Consider the following 23303-nt stretch of genomic DNA (forward strand, 5'->3'; position numbering starts at 1 on the left):
TTATATCATAGGGTTTCAAATCTACAAGAGTATGCAAATAATTATACAATGAACACCCATATACCCTTTACTTAGACTTACCAATTCATTAACATTTCCCCGTATCTGCTTTATCTGTCTACCCATCTACTCTTTTTTTCAGAACCATCTGAGCTTATGAAATATCACTTCGAAATATTTCAACAGGAACCTTCTAAGACAAAGAAAATTCTACAAAATCACAACACTGTTACCACGTCTTGGTAAATGAGCTCAACTTTTTTATTTTTATTTATCCTTATTTAAAAAAATTTTTTTTGGGGCGCCTGGGTGGCGCAGTCGGTTAAGCGTCCGACTTCAGCCAGGTCACGATCTCGCGGTCCGTGAGTTCGAGCCCCGCGTCAGGCTCTGGGCTGATGGCTCGGAGCCTGGAGCCTGTTTCCGATTCTGTGTCTCCCTCTCTCTGTGCCCCTCCCCCGTTCATGCTCTGTCTCTCTCTGTCCCAAAAATAAAATAAAAACGTTGAAGAAAAAAAAAAAATTAAAAAAAAATTTTTTTTTAACGTTTATTCATTTTTGAGACAGAGAGAGACAGAGCATGAATGGGGGAAGGTTAGAAAGAGAGGGAGACACAGAATCTGAAACAGGCTGTCAGCACAGAGCTCGACGTGGGGCTCGAACTCACGGACAGCGAGATCATGACCTGAGCCGAAGTCGGACCCCCAACCGACTGAGCCACCCACACGCCCCATGAGCTCAACTTTTAAAGCGCTGTGTGAGCACGTGACTTTAAGTCTGTGTCATGTGCACCGTCACAGATTTCTGGAGTCTAAAAGTTGTTGCAGTTCTATATTAAATGGAACAATAACACATATTGGGTGATATAAGAATGCCTAGTTTTTATACTGAAACTACTTCAAGCAAAGATAGTGCAGTGGGACTAACTCACATTCCATCCTGGCGGGTAATAGTATATCCATATTCTGGGTAATGGAAAAACGAGACATTTACTCCAATGAGAGGAGTTCCATCAGCAGTTAGTACTTGGCCTCTGATGACGGATGCAAGGCTGTGGGAAAAGGAGAAGAATCAGAATGAGCATTTGTCTCCTCAGGCCAACAGTACCATGATTTAGAGCTAATTCATCCTAAGGATAAAATAACACTATCACCCACACTTGTTATTCCCCCAAACCAGACCTGAAATACTCCCAAGACAATGTCCCTTTTAATTCGGTGCAATTCACATTCTCTAAATGCCTGGTGTTTACCCTGGGTTTTTAATTTGTTGCAGTCTGGTTTTTGGAGAGTTATCAAGACCAATAATTTAGAGATGAATTTTTTAAATTATAAACTGCGCTTTTTCATAAGTCATCTATCTGGTGCTTACATGAAGAAAAGTATACCTTCCAATTAATTCCAAGGCAATCCGTAAATCTGCGGGGACCAAGGAGTACAAGATTTAAAGGGGCAATAAGGCACATTTGTGGAACAACTTTTAATCAACTGCTGGGTCTAACTGCATTAATGCTGTTAAATTACTGCAGATCCAGGAGTTCCAGCGTAAATCATCTTCTTTTACTCAGTGAGACACAAGACACCTGCTTTCACTTACTGGTTTATTTTCAGGTCATTACTGCTCTGTAAAGCACCAGTCAAACAGCTTATGCAATCTTACTGTGATGCCGTTAGCAGTTCCATTACATTAATTCATAATTTATATTATTTAGCGAGCTCAGCTAAAAAAAAAAAAAAAAGCTCACTTCTGCTTTGCCTTTTGGGGTCTTTTCACTGCTTCTTTTGAAACATTTCCAACCGTGCTAACAAAATCAACTAGTTAAATGAAGATTTATCGACTCCTTAATGGGATGTCCCGTTATGGCTCGGATGCTGAAATTGACAAAGTATGTGAACTGTGTCAAAAATGCTTGAAAGGCGAAGTTTGGTGAGGAATTTGCCGAAAGAGGAAAAACCGCATTAAAAGAAAAAGCGCTTCCCTCAAATTCAGTCATCAGCATTTCGTAAAAAGCGCACGTAACTACTGATAACAACACTACACATCTATGTAAGGAAAAAAAAAATGCATTAACCTCTTATTGAAAGGACTTTCTCCAGGTAGGACATGGGTGCTGTCAGACCCTATGAGAAAGCTGATTCGATCATAGAAGGACTTGGCGGCCTGCTGCGGGGGGGACTGTAAGCTTTGGCTGATGACATCCTGAGGGTCAGGCAGTCCATGGCAGTAAGGCTGGTTTTGGCAGGAACTCTGTAAACAGCAATCAGGATCCATACAGTCAACGAGCCCATCTGCAGAGAGAAGTGTAAGCCAGTGAGAGAACTCCTCTTTGAATCTGCGACTAACGTTTTGTGCGCTACGTTTTGTTTGTTGGTTCGTTTTCTTTCGTATCAAACGAATCTCCGCCCCCATCCCCACCCCCACCCCGATTGAGAGTAATTTCTAGGAGGCCTACTTTTTGGAAACGGATGAAATCTGAATACAATATTTGCAGCTGCTTTCACGCAGAGTAAGTGTTTAGATCGGAGATGACGGATTCTGATTAAGAAATTAAAAATTACCGATTGGAACAATCTATTAGTAGCTTGAAAGAATATAGATTATTATTTTTAAAAAAAAATTTTTTTTTCAACGTTTTTATTTATTTTTGGGACAGAGAGAGACAGAGCATGAACGGGGGAGGGGCAGAGAGAGAGAGGGAGACACAGAATCCGAAACAGGCTCCAGGCTCCGAGCCATCAGCCCAGAGCCCGACGCGGGGCTCGAACTCCCGGACCGCGAGATCGTGACCTGGCTGAAGTCAGACGCTTAACCGACTGCGCCACCCAGGCGCCCCAGATTATTTTTAAGTATAGTTACTGAAGCCTTCTATATTTTAAAGAAAACGTACTAGGAGTTAACACAGTGAGCGCGATTGGTCAATGGATAGGAAACTGCTCAGGGAGAAGTTGTAAAATTTGGGAAAGGGCCAGAAAATGAAAGTCTGTGAATGAAGCAAACACAAATCAACATAAAACGGATGAGATTAGTCAACCATCTTTCAAGGAAACAGCTTTCCCAAGGAAGGTAAAGTGTGTTCCAAAATAAAATTAAGGCAACTCTCAAATTTTAAACAGGATCCTGGGCCCCTGGTATGCCTCTGCTGAAATGGAGGTGTTACTTTAAAATGTGGCAAATGTAAATACGGCATAATATTATAAATGATAAGAAGCCTATCAGAAAAGAAAACTGACCCGCAGTGTTGGCGACATGAAAAGTGTAGCGGGTAGAAAGAATCTGCTAGGGCCTTCTCCAGGAACATCAAAAGGAAATGACATTCAATGCCCCATGTAAGTATTTTGCTTGAAACATATAAACCAACTCATCAGTGGATAAGAGTGTCAGGTTATGATGATTTGGTGACATTATCCCTTAAGATCATTCTTTCACTGGCCAGCTGATACATGAATTGTGATCTGCTTGGCAATTACATGTCTCAGTACAGAGTAATAAAATACTAGTTTCTGAAGACTTTAAATCATTCTTGGGAGATCAAATGGTCTTAAAAATCTTTAAACCCAGGTATCAGGTCTTTGTGTGACCCTATTCTGACAAACTCAATCGAAAATATCTAGTTGACCTACATATTTTATTTACACGAGTGTTTTTTAGTAACTTTTATTTTCAAAAAAACACACTAGCCATTTGTTTTTGCTTGAGGACACTCTTATTAATAGAATGTAAGGTTTCCCCTCAAGTCAGTCGCTTAACCAACTGAGGAGCCCAGGTGCCCCCTGGATCAATGCCCTTAAGTCACTTTGCACACCTGAAGCAGAAGGTAGGGAACACCTGTGATTTCTCCTAATACTCCCTTCTGTTTCTTTGGGCAACAGCTCTACGTAGTCATTTAGGTGTCCATCCCTCCCTCTCTGTCCATGCGCATTTCCCCCTTCACGTTTGGTTCAGAAATGTTTGGTTCAATCGAACTTGCTGAGCTGGAGTAAATTTCAGGAACTGTCTGCAGGTCCTGCCCCCCGCGCCCCACCCCCCACCTCCTCCCAGGCTTGAAGCTGTACGGCTGTGAGGTTGGGGTGACTGCATCCCTCCAGCTGCCAATCCAGGAGAACCTGGTTCGGAATGCAGCCATTCAGGAAGCAGAGCCAAGAGCGGGAGACAAAAACAATAGGTCACAGTGGCATCTTTAAGGTTTTTACAACAGGCTGGACTGGAGCTCCTGGGCTTTTCAGGTGCAGAGGCCAAGCTATTTTCTTCTTCTTTATGCCTGTCTGGGTTAGATTTTCTGTCACTTACAACTGAGAAAGATTTAGTTTATCTAGAGACAGTAACTAAAAGTCTGTTCACTATTTTCCTTGTAGCTGAAAAACAAGCCGAATACACAAATACTTGAATTAAATTTATAGTGTTGGGCTCCTTTCACGTTAGTATTTTAATTGCTTTGTTAACCACAATGAGTCACAATGAGTCAGAATTTCTGATAGGCAGATCTTCTTATGTATTGTTTCCTTGTGATAGTTACATTTTTATGCAGATGTCCGTCATGTTTTTTAAAGATGCATTCGTTATTTGAAAGGGCAGTTTTATTCCTTTGATAAAAGTTTTAAATCATATTTTAAGAAAATCAAACTAAACCGAGCTTTGAAATTTTATATAAATTTATCAAAATGCTACTTTCTTGGCCAAAAGGCCATGAAGATGATAAATGTCTAAATATTTCTCCATACTTTTGGAAGAAAGATAAAACTATGCTTATAGGCTTACTTTTCATGAAGATATAATAATGCAACACGTTGTATGTATTTTTCTCTCAAAGAAAGAGAAGCAGTTATTAAGACTCAGATTTTTATAGTAGACTATTGAACTGTTGTCTCAGTATCATTTCTGGCTTCAAAAAAAAATTAAAAAATAAAACCCTTCCAGAAACAATTCATGATTATATATTGAGATTTTATAAGGAATCTTAAAAAAATTTTTTTTAAATGTTTATTTTTGAGAAAGAAGGACAGAACACAAGTTCTGAAGGGCAGAGAGAGAGAGGGAGACACAGAATCTGAAGCAGGCTCCAGGCTCTGAGCTTTCAGCATGACACGGGGCTCGAACCCATAGACCGTGAGATCACGACCTGAGCCGAAGTTGGATGCCCAACCAACTGAGCCATCCAGGCGCCCCTTACAAGGAATCTTTAATTACGTGTTTTATAATCTATTTCAGAGTTCTCACTCCATGACTTTTGAGTGGGTGTGCATATGCTTGGGAGAATCATTTTACACAAACATTTTATATTCTTGCAAATTTTTCCCTTACATTCATCCTTTAGCTTAGAAAGAGATTACTCACTTGGAAGAGAAAGTACTTCCAATTATTGTATTTTATCTCCATTAATCTTGAAAAATAAAGGTTAACTGCCCCTCATCCTTTCCTTCCTGACACTACTCCCCCAGTGTCTTCCTTTAGGCAATAAATGGTACAGTTGCCCAAGAAGAATACTCAAATTCAGCCATTCATCTTTGTTAGTTTATGAAAAGCAAACGTACATCAGGCATGTAGTCTGCAGGTCATAAAACTGCACGAGATTGACACCTTCTGAACTAATCAGTTGGAAATGCATTTTTACAAGCCTCTCTGCTAACATCAATCAGAGAAGGAATCTCATTTTCAACAGCCAAGATGCAGGGACACACAGTTTGTTATTTTTCTGCAGAGTTTATCGGTAACTTGCCCAAGCAACTGACGGATGGTTATGAATCTGGCTCCCTATAACTTGGGAAAACATTTGTCATTCTTTGTACTTAGGGCTATCTAGTACAACTAAGTTGATTACCCACTTGGCCAAATGTACAGGGTAGTAAAGTTGTCTTTGTGGAATAGCTTCTCAAAATCATTGAGATTCCAGGTAGTATCAGGAATATTAGGTCAGCTTGAATTTGTATTCGCGTAGACATGGTCTCTAATAGAATTAATCATAAAAAAACTAAAGAAAATCAGAAGTGCTCAAAACCCCCTGAATAACAACTTCAATTATCTGCTTACATTATTATTCATCATTATTATTCATTATTATTATACATTATTATTCAGTTATCTGCTTTACATTAAAGCAGATAATTTAGTTTATGCTCTGTCCACTCAATCCTGAGAATTCTTGCTTGGTTATCATTTTAAAACATGTTCTCATCTTACCTTAGGCTTCCATTGGACTGTAACAGTGGGTGGCAAACTTAGTTTGCAAAGGGCCAGAGAGTAAACAATTTAGGCTTTGTTGGCCATGCAGTGTCCCACACTGTTCAGCCCCACCTTTATAGAGCGAAAGCAGCCATAGACATTATGGAAATGAATGGGTGTGTTCCAATAAAACTTTATTTACAAATACAGGCTTTGGCCCAGAGGTCATAGTTGGCCAGCCTCTGGTCTTGCTTTAATGTTTCTATCCCAGCCTATTTCCTCGTGCTCTTCAAATCATTCTTGACATTGTCTTGGGCGAATTTAGACAATACATACTTTGTCAGATTATTAAAACTTCTGATTCCAAGTCTCTTCCTAGGTTACTTCTACGCTGGCTTTATCCTGCTTATCAAAACTCACTTTCTTCTTTCAGCGGCTATGGATACTTGAACCTGTTTTTCTGTTTTTTTTTTTTTTGCCTTGGTTTATTTTTTTCAATTTATTTATTTTTTAATATGAAATTTATTGTCAAATTTGTTTCCATACAATACCCAGCGCTCATCCCAACAGGTGAATCTCCTTTTAATGAATTTTCTGTTTTTACTCAAAAGATAATGTCCACCGCCCCTCCCCACAATATTAGGAAGCCCCTTTCCCCCATCCAAGTTAGAGGTAGAGATAGAAATGATAAATTAAGATATAAATTATTCTGAGGGAATTTATCCACAGACTTCAGAATTTTTGAAGTGTCCAGGTCTACCTTTCATTACTTTTCTAAGTCACCATTCTGTGAAACGCATGACATTCGATTATGATGGAACTGGGATCATGTTTGTGTCTCTGTCTACTCTCGTTGCTCTTCTGTGTCAGTGGTCTCTTCACGGGTTTGGTCTCTATGTTCATGTATGTCTCCAGGCTGATCATTCTTCTGCACCTCAAATCTACAAACGGCCTTCCAGCTATTTCCATTTGGATATTACACAGGCATCAAAAACTTAGTGCATCTAAAACACATCTAATCTTCTCTAGATGTGCTGCTTTCTTCTGTATTTCCTAGTCCAGTGAATGATTCCATCATCTATCCGTCCAGTCTCTCCAAGTAGAAACCTAAATGTCACCCTTGACTCCTCCCTTCCTTTTTCTCTGCACTGAGTCAATTACCAGGTCTTCTTTCCTTCACCCCAAATATCTCTTGAATCAGTCTCTTTCCATTTCCTAGAAACCAGCCTTCAAGCCACCATCGTGGTCCCTTGACAAGATCTCCACGACATTTTCGTTTCCCAAGTTCCAGGCGTGTCTCAACTCCTCATTCTCTACACTTCAGTCTGATGGTTTCTCTGCCTGGAGACCTTGACCTCTCTCTACGCCCTTACCCCCAGGCCCTTGTCCCAATTGCTTCAGCCAGCAGCTCAGACAATGGCTTAGGAAGCTCCTTGAGAGCTGACTGAGCTCGCCATCGTATCCCCAGTATCTCGTACCCTTCTTGGCACTATGTCAGCGCACAATGTTTTTCTGGAAGGAAGGGAAGAATGGATTCGGTCCCTACAGATAATTAGATTGAAACAGGTCAAAATGATGTCTTAAAGGGGCAGCAGAGACACCTTCCGGTTTTATTTGCTCACCCTTCTCTAACCCCCAGTACTATGCTAATCCCTGAATTCTGGTTTCTTTTTTTACCCCAACAGTTATTATTTTAAAATAGAGGTCTTGATTAATTGGACATTAACCAATCCACACAGTTATAAAAAGCATTAGAAGAAACGTATGAAACACTATGTATAATCTTACAAAGGAAAAGGCCCTATTTATTTTTGAAGACACACAGCCCAGAATTCATAAAAAGATAAACCTTATAAAAATCTGCCTCCTACCAAGGAAAACTTCTGCATGATGAAAGATACCTAACATCTGCAACACACCCAACAAAGAATTTGTTAAGTAGCATCTACCAAAATACTTCTAAAAATTAAAAAAAAAAAAAGTCAAACAACTAACAGGAAGAAAACGGGCCAGAGAAATAAATAAACAATTAGCAAAAGAGGAAACACAAATGGCCAAGAAACATAGATAAGGATCATCAATCTAGCCAGTAATTAGAGCAATGCAAATGAAATTAATCAAGATGGGAGTCACTTTCACCTGTCAGACAACATTCCTATTTTTCACTTGTTGGACAGTTTTGTTTCTGTACAATGATCACCTGCAGACCGTGGGCACAGAGAAATAAGCACTCTCCTTCTGATGACGCGCATAGCGGCGAAACCCACGTGTGAGGCAATTTGGCCACGAAAATTAAAAAGTTTAAACACCCCTCCACCTACAAATTTCGCTTCTTAACATCTGCCCAAAAGAAATATTTGTACATTTACATAAGGATTTATATGCAGGTACACACACACACACACACACACACACAGATTCACTACAGACTTGTCTTTATACTAAGAGCGGAAAAAAAAACCCAGCAACACGAGGTTATTGCTAACACTTATCACAAACGGAGTAGTGGTAACATTAGTGACTACAGCTGTGTTTCTCTTACAAAGAATAAGGTACGCCTCTTCGTACTTACTGGCTGAAAAAAAGTCTCTAAGATTCTTTGGCAGAATCAAATTTAGAATAGCACTAATCCCACTTAATTTTAAAACCATAAATGTGCCTATAAATTCATGGAAGAAGGAGTGGAAATATGCACAGCAAGTTGCTGACAGCAGTTAACCGTTTGAGAAATGGCAATTCGCAAATTGGCATTGAGAAAGCACTGTGTGTATACTATGGTTACTACCAAAAAATTAATTCGTTAATGCAGGGTTTTTTTTTTTTTTTAAGTTTATCCTTTATTTTGAGAGACAGACAGCGTGAGTGGGGGAGGGGCAGAGAGAGAGGGAGTGAGAGAATCCAAAGCAGGCTCTGCACCGTCAGCGCAGAGCCCGACGTGGGGTTCGAACCCATGAAGCTGCGAGGTCATAACCTGAACTGAAAACTGAGAGTCCGACGCTTAACCGACTGAGCCGCCGAGGTGCCCTCTGCAGAGGTTCTTAGGGTGGAGACGTGTAACGCGGAGACCTGTTTCTGGAGAGGTCCCGTGCACTGCCCGTTTCTACATTGCGAAGCCTGACGTGGCAGCCGCTGGTAATGGCTGTGAAATGAGGGTGGTCTTGGAGTTTCAGCCTGTGTGCCTCTGGCTTTCCTCCGCCTCTAAAACTTATTCAGAGATCGTGGGAAAACCTCATGTTTCTCGTACACTATCAGGAAGCTACTGGGAGCTTTGCTTCGAAGGGTACAAGCTGGGCTTCTCTTTCCTTGAATGTGATTTGCTTTGCTCTAAAAATTCTGTGGGGAGTGAAAGGGTTCAGACAACCTGAGACTCTCCTAGAGTCTTTCAAACTCATACTAATTTGTCCCCCAAATCATGACCCACCAGGAAAATACATTTTAATGCTCTGAGACTCTGAATGCCGTTCTGTGTTGTGATATCTGGAATCTTCTCGGGAAGTACTTATGATCTCCTGTAATCCTTTTTTTTCCTTTTCTCTTTTCTTTCCTCTCTTCCTCCCTCCCTCCCTCCCTTTTTCTTCTTCTTCCTCTACTTTTTTTTTTCATAGCTATAGATAATTTTTTAACGTTTATTTATTTATTTTGAGAGAGAGTACGAGCAGGGGTGGGGAAGACAGAGAGGGAAAGAGAATCCCAAACAGCCTCTACAGTGAGCAGAGCCCAATGTGGGGCTCGAACTCACAAACTGTGAGATCACGACCTGAGCAGAAATCCAGAGTTGGACACTTAATCGACTGAGCCACCTGGGCGCCCCTCTTCTTTATTAAAGCCATTTCCCCCCTTTCTTCCCACTTCTGTTACTCTCTCTTTATTTATTTAATTTTTATTCGAATATGTGTTTGGAGAACACAATAGTCTCATCTTCCTGCTAGGAGTCTTTAAGATTCTATTTTCAAACATTTTCTATTTTCACTTGGTAATCTCCAAACTTAGACGGCTCCTGCCCATTCATCACACTCCTTCTGCTGCTTACATTAACATTTCATTCATTCTTCCACTTCTGTTTTTACCGCCAGCACACTCCTACGTTTCCTTGCAGTCTGAACCTTTCCTTTGTATTCTCTCTCTCATTACTGTTTTTATCTTTCTAATTTCTGACTAACCTCTACTGAGTTGTGCTTTCCTCTCCAAGATCATCAGCCTCCACTTAAAAAAACGAAACAAAACAAAACAAAACTAACCTGTTCTAGGTACCTCTTCCTGACATCTCCCCAGAAAGTCATACTTCTGAAGGACAAAAAACCAAAAAAACTCTACCTACAAGTAAGCCGCATCACTGCTGGCATTGTATTTTGACATATCACTGTTCTTGCATAACGTTTAGTAGTTCTGTGCCCTCAGTCACCCCGTCTCTAAGAGAAGACTTGAGTCCCATGCTGGAAGAACCCACAGGGGACCTATCCACTAGAGGACCAGACAGGGAAGCAAGATGTCGGAGGGAACTAGTTAGAAAGATAAAAACATGGTAACAACTGTCAGAGATCACGTATTTTGGAGAAATCACCTTGTTCGTAAGTATCTTGAGTCTCTATGAAGGTAGACAGAATTGCCTCTGGCAAGGTGTTGGCATTCCGAGGCTTGCATAGTGGGCTCACGCTATGGGGAGCCATTTAAAAATCGAGAAACCTGGGGTGGCTCAGTCGGTTGAGTGTCCGGGTTCGGCTCAGGTCGCGATCTCACCATTTGGGAGTTCGAGCCCCGCGTCGGGCTCACCGCTGTCAGCTCACGGCCTGCTTTGGGTCCTCTGCCCACCTCTCCCTGCCCCTCCCCCGCTCTTCCTCTCAAAAATGAATAAACATGAAAACAAATCAAATCAAATCAAGAAAGCCTCTACTGAGTGAGAGTCTCAGTGGGTACGCTAGGTAAGGGCGATGATGCTTATCAAAGTATGTAGGGGGAGCCGGAGAGCTGCTTTGCCAATCTTGGGCATGGAAAGCACTGACTTTTCTCGTTCTCGAGTGAGAAGGCTATAATTTGGAGGGGGGCGGGGGGGAAAGAAGGAGAAAAAGAGTAGAAGAAGATCCTTCGTGAGATGAACAGGAATCTATTCGTTATATGAAATAGTTATTGGCGCGTATTCCCTGGTTATCCTAAAACTAAATGCTGCGGACAGCTATTAATATCCCTGGAGTGGAATCTGTTCCTTTTGTCTATCCAGCATCCATACCCCTCTCTTCTGGGGACAGAATCTCAACTTTCCTTTGGGCAGGGGACATACTTCGGGCCGATGAGGGTCAGGCTCACACCCAGGCCGCAGTAACCACCCAACAAGGTTGTCTCCTTGTACTGGGGTTATCATGCTGTGGAATGTAAACCTAGAGCCGCTGGGGGTCATTCCGGGGAAGAGACAGTCGGACAGTGGTACCACCGCGGCACGGAGCAGAGCTGACAGATGAATTAGCCCAGATTTCTGTTACCATTGTGTCAACACCCAGGTGCAGTGACCTCTGAGTTTTTCAGTGATATAAGCTAAGAAGTGTTTCTTTTTTAAAAGCTGAAGTCCGTTTGAGTGGAATTTCCATCACGTGCAACCAAAGAGTCTTTCCTGGTGACAATAACAAATACAAAGGCTATCCCAGCGGAGGGGAAGGTGAAAGCCTAGGGTACAGCCCGTGTTCCACAGCGAGGGGCCGTTTCAGAGGCTAATGGAGACACTCCAGAACCTACGGAATGAGGCAAAACAGGGTCCTGGTCTGACATCCCAGCCCAGGTCGCGCTGCACTTCAGGGCGACCCGTTCCCAGCTCTTCACCTGCCCTCTCTCTGATCTTAGCAACTTCACCATCAGAGCGAGTTCTGGGATAGGAATGGGCCACGGCTGAGCCCGAGGGAGGTTAACTTTGCAGGTGAAGGAAGAGTTGGAGAAGTCTTCTTCGTAAGCCAAGGCCGGCCATGCGCTGCTGATCCTTTGCTCGGAAAGCTTCCTCAGCGAGGGCAGGATCTAGTGTCGTGGTTTCCAAAGTGTCTACACGCTCCATTAGGAGATGTTATGCACAATTACCGGTCCAGCGACCATTCGTTTGTCACTTCCACCGGGTGACTTAAAAATCTTCTATTCCACTGCCTGCCTTTGTCCAGATGATCTTCCCTAACAACCTCTGATACCTGGAGCTAGATTTGAGAAGCATGTTGGGGAGGAGCCTGGTTGACTCCATTAAGAGTCGGGATCTTTGTCAGGGCCTGTACTGTAGGTAAAACACTGCCCTTAGTTCTAAAAGGCTGGTGGCCTTACATGCATGACAAGTGTTTGAGCCTTAAAGAAACCGGGTCCAACCGAACAGGAGAGTCACCTCCCACGACTGTGTGGGTGTCAGGGGAGTGGCTAAAGATAGATTCCTGCAACCCATTTTTTTTTTTAATTTTTTTTAACGTTTATTTATTTTTGAGACAGAGAGAGACAGAGCATGAACGGGCAAGGGTCAGAGAGAGGGAGACACAGAATCTGAAACAGGCTCCAGGCTCTGAGCTGTCAGCACAGAGCCTGACGCGGGGCTCGAACTCACGGACCGCGAGATCATGACCTGAGCCGAAGTCGGATGCTTAACCGACTTCGGTGGCTTAACCGAGCCACCCAGGAGCCCCTCCTGCAACCCATTTTATTGGTAGTCTCTTCCTTCCGGGCCTCCTGAAGAATTCTCTCGTAAGACTGCTGTCTCTTATGCATTTTAGAGACATAAAGGGGCAGTCGGGCTCTGTGGGCAAAGACGAACACCTGTTTCGTGAGATCTAGATTTTGAGGATCCATAGGCTTAGGCAGCGGATGGGTCAAGCCGGATTTGGTAAAGAAAAGTATGTTTTAGAGGGAAAGGAAGACGCTTGATCTAAGAAAAAAATGCCACTATCTCTCCAAATGTGTTGTCCTTTCTAAAAAAAAAATTAGGTTTACTTTTTTATTTTGAGAGAGACAGAGACAGCGTGCATGGGGGAGGGGCAGAGAGAGAGGGGGAGAGAGAGAGAGAAGCCCAAGCAGGCTCCACGCTGCCAGGGCAGAGCCTGACACGGGGCTCGAACCCACGAACTGTGAGATCATGACCTGAGCTGACACCAAAAGTTGGACGCTTCACTGACTGAGTGACCCCGGGCGCTCCTCTAAAAATTTTTTCATGTATCTTCCTTCTTTAGTTCCGGGGATACTAAGCAATCTTCTTTGTTCTTGTGTCGTATAATGTTGCACAGGCTGAACTAGTAGCTATCTGTATGACATGCGGGCCAGGGCCAAATCAGCCTCGTCATCTGCTCTCCTTCCTCAGTCACTTAGCTACTTTCTGGCTAATTCATCGTCTGACCAACAGACTTTGAACAACGGATCTATAGCAGCACGAGTGAGCATACGTCTTGACATTTCAGGTACGGTCCTTATTTTAAACGTTCTGCTGTAGTGACCTCACATCATGATAACGATAGCCCACGTACTGGCCAGCTCATGTGTCTTGACTCGTCTCTATTCACGTAGTCCCCGCTTCAGTTCAAACAACCGTGTAGCTTAGGTTATAAGGCACCCGGGTTAAGATCTCCGGGTATAATACAGCTGGCATTGAGCTACCTTCTCCCAAGATCAACAAAATTAGGTTAGGGACAGGAATACAAGTTATAGGAGATAAGTAAAGAACCCATAAGAGGTCTTCCGTCGGCTCAGGTTTCTCCTTGGAGAGGGAAGCCTAGAGATAGCATGGTTTCATGCTAATGAGAATAAACAAAGGGGGAACAGGCCAATTCGCGGCTGATACATTCTGAAGCAAGGGAAAAGCCTCCTTGGCTGATAACCACACTAAAGAGTTGATTAGCCCCTAAATTACTCTGCCATGTCTCTGCAGACCCAGCCCTGCCAGTTGCTTCCCTCGGAGAGAGTCTGTAACCTCCTCGGTGCAATCTCCTTTTAGAAGGCAAAACCTGGAATATACGATCAAGGAGGGAGAGAAGGTCTCTCCTCCCTCCCCAGGCAACAGAAAACAATGGGGCAGGGGCTTCTTGGGGAAAAGCAGGGAGGAAAGCTGCCATCTGGGCTGCGGTGGGAGAGGATTAAGGCTGCCATTCCTACAAAGTGCACGGTTAAGGGGGATCGAGGCGACAAGGTATCATTAGGCAGAAAAGGCTCTGAGGGCTAAGGACCACCATATCTATCAGGAGCAAAAGGAAAAGAGGCTTCGGCTTAAAATTGTGGCTCAAATTTCTCGACGGTCCAGGTTAAAAAAAATAGGGAAAACTGAAGAGTCTGCTAGCAACTAAGGGGAGGATGGCCGCCGTTGTCAGGAAGACGAGGCACAAACAACATTTGTTTGAGAATGGCGGTAGGCACAAGCTAGTGTGTGCGTGTGTGTGTGTGTGTGTGTGTGTGTGTGTGTGCATGCTGTGCCTGTGTGGGTGCCTATGTGTGTGTGTGTGTCCACATGTCTGCGTGCATGTGCACGTGTGCTTGTGTGTGAATGTCTGTGCACGTGCCTGTGTTTGCGCATGTGCGTGTATGTCCACATGCCTGTGTGTGTATGTGTGTGTGCATGTGTATGTGTGTGCACGTGCGTGATGGGGAGGTTGAGGGCTGGTCCTGGTCACTCTGCTTCCTAGAGAACAGGAGTGAGGTCCACTCTATGCAGGAAAGAAGAGACTGTTAAATCTTCCCTGACAACCTCCTATGAATTTCAACGAGGCCAGATGAAAGCAAAAGGAAGACTGAGTACCAGCGGCTGCTACTTACGACTTCCTACGTGTCTGCAGCATGCTAAGTACCTTGCATACAGGCTCTCCCTCAGTCCTTGACCAAACTCTATTGTTGCTATTTTACAGATGAAGCAATTGTCAAGTCTCATAGGCACCGGGCAGAGTGAAGATCTGTCTCCTAAACCTGCACCTTTCCCCACCCTCTACTGCTCACGTGGACATTCCCTAAAGAGCAGGTGGAACGAAGGAGCGGGTAGGCAACCATCCTCACTCACAGAGCAAGGGACCGCGGAGCCCCCGATAGGAACCGAATCCCTCCGAAAACTCAGTCCTAAAGCCATGCCCAAACTCAGCAGCTGTCAGGTGCACCTGCTTTCCCGCCGGAGAAGTAATCCCCAGCTCTCCCTCCTTATCCTCCCGAAATTGGAAGACAGTAGCACAGAGGACGGAAGGATGGGCGCAACAGGGGAAAGAATGATTTCTTAACCAAGGGCCTACACTGGGTGGACTATCGCAATTCTCTAGCCGGCTGTGACGTTTAGGATGAAAAGACGCCGAGAACGCAGCTTCAGGGAGACTGTTTTCTTTCCTTCCTATTTGACTTTCCTCCACCCCCGCCTTTCATCCGAAGAGCTTGCGAAGTGCCCCGCATGTTTTGGAACGTTTAGTTATTAAAACACTGCCTGCGCTGTGGTGAGGAGAGTTGTCACCTGGAGGTGAGGCAAAGCAATGGAGAACAACGGACTTTAGATAGTAAGCAGTGTGGTTCCCTTGCCTTTTCCCTGGATGAGCATCAGCTTGCATTTGTCTCAGAGAAAACAGCAAAATCACTCTATCGGCGCGCCTATGGTTTTCAGTCCACGTCACGTACGGGGATCGGATTTTTTGGGCACCCAGGTAACTGTGTGACTTACGAACCCGCGCTCTGGCACGCGCTTGTTTTCACGCTCGGCATCTCTTACCTCCTTCGTTGTCCTTACTGTCTGTGCAGAGAGTCTCCATGGCCACATCACATCCCGCTCCTCTCCACCCTGGCTGGCAGACACAATGCCAGCCGTTTTGGTCCAGCGTGCATCTCCCATTACTGTTGCACAGACCAGGACAACCCTCTGTCAAAGGAGACAAAGAAGGAAAACACAAGCGATTTGAGGATTGAAAGTTTTCGCACCTAAAATAAACAGATAAGGGACACTTAGTGGGAACAGGCCTTTGTAAACAGCACAAATACTGTAATTGCACATGGATAGAAACAGCAACAGTCTCTACGGAATCTAATTCTTATCCAAGTGGCATCTTTGATTGGCCTGACCCTTGAGACACCACTTACCTGTGCAGGACAGAAATATATGCGACAATCCGCTAACTAGCTGCAGGCCAGACAAAATTAACTTAATTTTTTTTTTTTCCTTTGGCAAAGCAGCAAGGTTGATTGTACGGTGTGAAAAAGCACCTCGACAAGGTAATTTCAGAATCCCTGGCATAGATTTTCGATCTCTTGTAAACGGTAGCGGTCACTCATCAGGACGTGCCTTCTTAAAGCACCTTGTTGCTTTAAAAAATTCCCTCTAAATTCAAAAGCATGGAAGCCGGTATGAGGATGCGAACGATGTTAACAAGAGAACGTTAATTTTATCTGGCCTCAGAGTTGCCGTACCTTCATGTGAAATTACAGTGCATTAAATAAGTGCACAAAGTATAGGCCAGGAGTGATGACTATACTTTATGCCAAGAGTACATTCCTTTTCACAGAATAAGCAAAGCCCAGGAAATAGTGAAGCAGCTTTAGCGTCTATTCTAACAAACATCAGGATTCAGGCTGCATACGGATGGGACAGGACCGACAGGATTTCCAACTAAATGTAATAGCTGTGCATATTTGATTACTTAGGACGGACAAAATGAAATACCATAAGGACCACAATAAAACATTGAGACTGAACAAAAACACGGTAGTGACGTGCTTCAAGACAGATAGCGAAGAGTGATATTTTGTGACAATCTCCCTAAGGCTTTTATGCTGTTACCTTTATATCCTATCTTGTCTGCTTTTATGGGCAAGGAGGGAAAATTTGGGAAACAATTAAAATAATTTAATATATCCAAAATCTATAATTGTTTCAGTCTAACATGACATTAAAAAAAAACAATTTTTGCCACTTCCTACTGATATCTGGCAGCCAAATGATCTGTTTATGAGGATGACACTCAGGTAAATTCTGGTCTCTGGTGTTCCGGTCTATGAGTGTGATGGGACACTGACAGAAACAAGGATCGAAATGCTCCAAAATTATAAGAATCATGGGCTATTAATCAGAACTCTTTGGAGTGAATTATTTATAATTTGGCGCAAAATACATATTGGCCCAAAGTGCTTGCTATAGCCACTGGGGTTTGTCACCCGGCTTCTTATAATTAGAATGCTACTCTTGTCTCGGTGACGAAATTTAAGGGAACGATCTGTTTAAAGATGTTTGTTTTATGTCTGTATTAAAAGAATTATTCATGTATCGGTTTCCCCTCCTCCACTGTGGCACTTGAAATGAAAATATCTCCAAGAGACAGTCTGTCTCTTAAGATTAGAGCTAATAGACAGAAGAGTGTTCTGACAGTCTCTTGTGGCAAAGTGAAATTACACTTATGGATACCATCAGGTCAGGATAGGATTAATTCTGCTGCTTCTTTTCTTTCAGACAATTACCATCTGCATTTATGGATTTTCAATACCTAAAAAGGTGAATTTTCCTTCCAAACGTTTTTGTTTTGTTTTTAACGAAAAAGAAAGATTTAATCGTCCCACTGACAGGTGCCGCAGCTGACTGCACGCACCTAAGAGTTATTATATGAAAGCCTGGATATTGCCATGAATATTGTCATATTCTAATGAAAAGCACAAACAAGGAATAGAAAGTAGGTAATCTGAGGAGAAAGGGGGAGGGAGTTTTCTCTTCTGAAAAAATATTTTCCACCTATTTCTACGAGAACTGAAGAGACGAGAATCTGCTGTTTTCTGCCGAGCCACGTTATCATTTCTGTTCTACGGAATGCACGGGAATTTTGTTGTTTCTCAGAAAATAACAGAACATAAATTATGATATCACATATATTTTGAAACATTTAGAAGAAGCCAAAGAAGTTTAGGATAAATGAGATTGCTCTCAACATATATTATCCAGAATCTTCTTTAGATTGACAATTTCTTATTCTGCGATAAGAGAGTAAGCGTTTGCGATTCTTCAAGGCAGAATTTAAGGCTCGTTAGCTGAACTGCCAACAGCGAAGCTCTTAAGGCAAAGAAAAAAAAAAGAAAGAAAGAAGCATAAACAAAAAACAGCAAATATACTGTTATCTTCAGTTTTTGGTTCCAGTGAAAACTAATGCTCTTACATAGGGATGAAATCTGTGATAACCCAAAATTATAAAAATGAGACACAGACACTGAAGTCTCAGTCCTTTAAATCCAAGGCATTTCACATAATGTAAGCCTCATGTATAATTTACAAAAATATGCATGAGAAACAGTCTAATTTCATACCTAGTATGATCTGATACACAATTATATATAGATATATACGGAGATATGTCAACAAAGAGCAAGTATACAGTACCTTTAACTATCTTATCCAAATAGTGAGCTTGAGAAATTAAAAAGGAAAAAAAAAAGAACAGACAGACATTTCAGAAGTGTCACATGGGACAAGGAAATTTTCAGAATTTACATGCAAATTGAGTAGCTGCAGCCGACATAAGATTCACATCACACGACAGAGATGTACTTCATTATCTTCTAACACTGCAATATATCCACGTTTCAGCTCATGTGGTCATGATTCCAGGAAATACTCCGCATGTGCAAGGACAGTATGCAGGTAACACTACCTTTCCCAGATGAGTTGGAATGCCCCCACCCTGCTCCATCTTGAGATTATCCTTTAATGGCTAAGTAGAACAAATGGAATTAATTCTTTGTACTTACGAAATTGGGAAATTTACAACGACGAGGGCTCTTTTCACTAAAGAAGTTGGGAAATTTACAACAATGAGGGCCACAAAGAAACTTTTGGGGGGGGGTAGAAAATAATTCTAACGTTTGCTGGGGCGCCTGGGTGGCGCAGTCGGTTAAGCGTCCGACTTCAGCCAGGTCACGATCTCGCAGTCCGTGAGTTCGAGCCCCGCGTCGGGCTCTGGGCTGATGGCTCAGAGCCTGGAGCCTGTTTCCAATTCTGTGTCTCCCTCTCTCTCTGCCCCTCCCCCGTTCATGCTCTGTCTCTCTCTGTCCCAAAAATAAATAAACGTTGAAAAAAAAAAAAAAAAGAAAATAATTCTAACGTTTGCAAGTTCGTTTTTAGCAAAGTAGTTTCGTAAGGGTTGCACAATGAAGGGCGAAAAGGACCACACGGGAGCCCTGGAGGAACCATTTACGCGTGTTCTGATGCTGTCTTTCTTCAACCTGAGAGATGAACCCACAGAAATCGTGCTTCCCTCACCTTCTGTCTCGAATGACTTGTGGATTTACATATTATCAAACTTCCGCGTTGAATAAACAAAAAAGGGAGGTTATGTTGAATCCTTAAGCAAATGGAGCAAACTTACTATACTATGAAAAAGGCACGTGTACACTGTGCAGAGAATGATTACCCAGCAGCCCTTGAGCACACAGCGGATGGGCAGTGACGCGTCGCATACGTGGTCAGTCCGCGAGGAAATACAGACTGTTCCAAGGTCCTGTTTCTTTTCAGGATCCAGCCTGCAATAAGCTGTTTCTCACAACCGCTCTGTACAAACAGTCAGGATTAAGACTGGAGTCTTTCCCTGGACCTGTCCATTTAATCTTTCATGAGGTTACAATGAGGCTACACCTTTTCTCTTGAACAGAGGCAGAAATACCTCTCTCGGGCTTCACCAGCAGAGAGACGTAATATATTCTTAATAAGCCTGAAATCTGCCTGCTTTGTCAAAATTCATACATCTTTAATGATCTAAAATTGCTTTTCAAAGATGCTTCTGTTGATTATTTTTCGTTACTGACACATGCAAGTGAAAACCGAACTCCTAACAGAATGATTTAAGCTCTAACAGGTTTGGTAGTTCTGTCGTGTGCAGAAACAAAACCGTAAACGCTTCTGACACATGTGTGCCCGTGGATGTAAAAGGATTCTTCATGTTGCCGCAGGACTCCATTAGAGGCTTCTGAATTGCATTTAAAAATAAGTGTGTTCATAACTAATTGACAACACACTGCAGGGGAAATTAAGGCGAGGCAACACTCTCAGGTACTACTCGGAAACTATAACTTAATACAACAGTTCTATTTTCAAACGTTGAAACAAAAACGTACCATTGGATAACATCATTCATGTAATTTCTCAATAATCCCTTCCGAACACTATGTAATCTAGGAGAGCCTCATAATAGCTCCACTGATGATGTAAACAGAAACAAAGTGCCTTTAAAAATTCTGGAGTTTCTGATTCAGATAGGGTAGTACTTTTGGAGGGATTCTGAATTTATAAAAAGTCATCACGCGGATCTAGCTGGAGAGCTGTTTGCTTTTACACTGGGTCCACTTCAGTTAATGCAACCAAAATAAGGAACGTAATTAAGTCTGATCTGGATTAGTAGTTTGAAAGGAGGAATGAATTATTTCTAATCCAGCCAATCCCATTATCTTAGCAAACAATCAATTACACAAAACAGTGGTTTGATTAAAAGTAACGGCAGGTTTCTCATCAGGTCAAGAGAACAACAAAAGTGGTGATGAAATCAGAAAATATATTTAAAATGTATAGCAGGTTAAAATTCATAGGCCACTTTAAATATGAAAAATGCTTAACATAAATAAATTTTGCAAACGGTTAAAACCCAACCAAAAGAATAATATCTATACTGAGAAAGAGATACTAAGATTTGCCATTTGCATTTTATATCCTAGGGAATAACTGTGAGGCTGTTAGTTGAAAACTAATGGAGAAAAGGGGTAAAAACCACCACGTGTATTTTGTCCTCGAAGATTAACATTTCTGACACTACCACAAAAGGCTCGTGCCGCAGAATAAAGATGTTAAAAGGAGATGTCGATAGATGGGGTTCAAATGATTATTAAAAATCATAATTGCAACAATAAAAACATCATTAGATAAGCCACGACAGGAAATAATCAGAAAAATACAGGCATGTTGTAAGAAGCCATTAGGAACAATAATCGTAAAAATAATACAGTATATTTAAAAATTAATATTCCTAACAGTTGCTGAAATGCACATTAAGTTGCAAAAAAATTGCTTTGAAAACGAATGAGTGTATTCTGACACCAAAACCAAGTCCTTCCTATTAGACCTACTCACCAAAAGTTTCAAATTTGTCTTATAGAAGAAAACTCTTATAAAAATGAGTGCCAGACATATAAAATGGAGCCCTTTTAAAAAACTATTCTCCAGTAAAATGTTGTATTCATAAAACACTTTCCCGGGAGTTTCAATTATTTATCTTTTAAAAAGACCCATGTGGGAATAGGGGGTGGGGGGGTATTACCGTATTTCCTGTAAGATGGTGATTCTTAATCTTTCGGGGGTCTCGGGTCAGTGAGAAAAGTAGCAGGAGTTACAGACTCTCCCCTGAGAAACAATGCACACAATGCACACACAAAATGCTATGATTTTAGCTCTTCCATGGGCTCTGGTTCTATAAATCGTAGACTGTGAACACGTGTCTGATGTATTAACGATTTCCAAATTTCTCGTTCTGCTCCAGGTCTCTGTCCCGGTTCACGATAATCCAGGGGACACACATGAAGTGCCGTGATCCCAGCTCTCCTCCCTGAGGAGGATAAAAGAGGCTGACTTTGTGCCAGGTACTGCTCTAAGCGCTCTCTATCTCTCATTTGATCTCTCCCACAACCCTGCGATATAAATACAGCTGATACAGTAAGTGCAGATGCAGAGACTGAAGAGGGAGAGACATGCGTGCAAGGTCACAGCCTAGCAATCTCGGTCAGCACGCCTCTTCCGGCTCGCAAGTACTTTGCAATTATTCCCGACCTAACATGAAATAGATACTACTTTCTCATCGGCCACAGGGTGCTTCTGCTGTCTCCTAGCTTCCTCCAACACGGCTTCCTGGGGAAATGGCCCGGTGGATCTAACGTAAATGGCAGAATGCAGATGAGGGAGTGTCTTTCAGACGTCAGAGCTATTTCTTGGTCTTCGTTGTCTATTGTCTCTCTTTCCGAATACATTCGGATCCGCAGTCATCTCTAGAACGTAACGCTTGAGACGACGAGTCGGGTTTCGAGCCCACGCATTGGCGGTCCCTGGTCTACTTGCTGGATCAGGTGGGCAAAGACTCCGTGAAACCGTAGATGTGGAAGAAAGGTTTGGGTCATCACAAATATTTTCGTGATGGCATGAGCCCATAAACCTGCAGGATCACCAAAGCAAATGAGTGGTACTGTGTCCTTTTCATAGACTCCCCTCTGGGTACTTCTTTTCAAAAAGAATGATTTCTCTTTTTTGGGGGCGCCTGGGTGGCTCAGTCAGTTGGGTGGCCGACTTCGGCTCAGGTCATGATCTCGCGGTCCGTGAGTTCGAGCCCCGCGTCGGGATCTGTGCTGACAGCTCGGAGCCTGGAGCCTGTTTCAGATTCTGCGTCTCCCTCTCTCTGACCCTCCCCCGTTCATGCTCTGTCTCTCCCTGTCTCAAAAATAAATAAACGTTAAAAAAAAAAAATTAAAAAAAAAAAAAAGAATGATTTCTCTTTTCAAAGCCCCTGATGACCGTATCTTCCCACTTCATGTTTTGGGGAAGATGAATGGAGGTGCACACAAAATGATCTACTCTTGTCTGTACCCCTTTCTAACGAGCTGGAGTCTAAGGCCCCTTAGAGGGACCATGCTCATATTTAGTCCTGTACGGTTTTTAATTCCTAATGTGTAGACTAGAACGGAATAGCAACACTTTTGGAATTTCTGCCTATAGGTTGTCGCCTCGTCTGCTTATCTATCAAAATTATGGGCACCCTCCTCCCTCCATTTCCTTTGGTTATCTGATTCTTCCTTTTTTTTCCTCCCTGAGCGCTTCTCATGGAAGAAGTCCAGGGGTATGATCACAAGGGCAAATGTAAAAGGAGAAGGGTTGAATCAAGAACTAGCTGTGATCAATTCATTAAGAGATGCCATATATTGATATATAGATAGAGGAGACCGAATGTGTAAATCTCCATTAGAAATGTCAACTCCAAGGCCATGCTAATTCCCATATTCCCACTGGCTGGCTCACAAGGGATTCTTAATATCTGCTGAACAAAATGATTAAATGTACTTATTGTGGCGGTTCTAGGGTGTCTTACATGTGTTTGCAGCTTTTGAAGAAACTCTTTGAATAATACAGACACAGATATATGATGAATAATAATAATACTTTTTGAGAAAGAACCACGGGTGAGCAAT

The 23303-nt window shown here is 42.5% G+C and overlaps 1 protein-coding gene across 1 annotated transcript in view; it reads right to left on the bottom strand.

Moving 5' to 3' along the window:
* The window catches only part of TENM3 (teneurin transmembrane protein 3), a 451795-nt gene that overhangs the window by 62745 nt on the left and 365747 nt on the right, over window positions 1–23303 (bottom strand). Inside the window, exons 12-14 of the mRNA XM_047091479.1 lie at window positions 15826–15972; window positions 2068–2284; window positions 928–1047 (exon numbers count right to left, since the gene is read on the bottom strand). Of these exons, the coding sequence (XP_046947435.1) occupies window positions 928–1047; window positions 2068–2284; window positions 15826–15972 (484 nt within the window). The remainder of the gene's footprint in view (window positions 1–927; window positions 1048–2067; window positions 2285–15825; window positions 15973–23303) is intronic.

The sequence above is a fragment of the Lynx rufus genome, unplaced genomic scaffold (assembly GCF_022079265.1).
Source record: "Lynx rufus isolate CCGP_SWC_20201006 ecotype Redwood Valley unplaced genomic scaffold, mLynRuf1.p SCAF_3, whole genome shotgun sequence".
Lineage (NCBI taxonomy): Eukaryota > Metazoa > Chordata > Mammalia > Carnivora > Felidae > Lynx > Lynx rufus.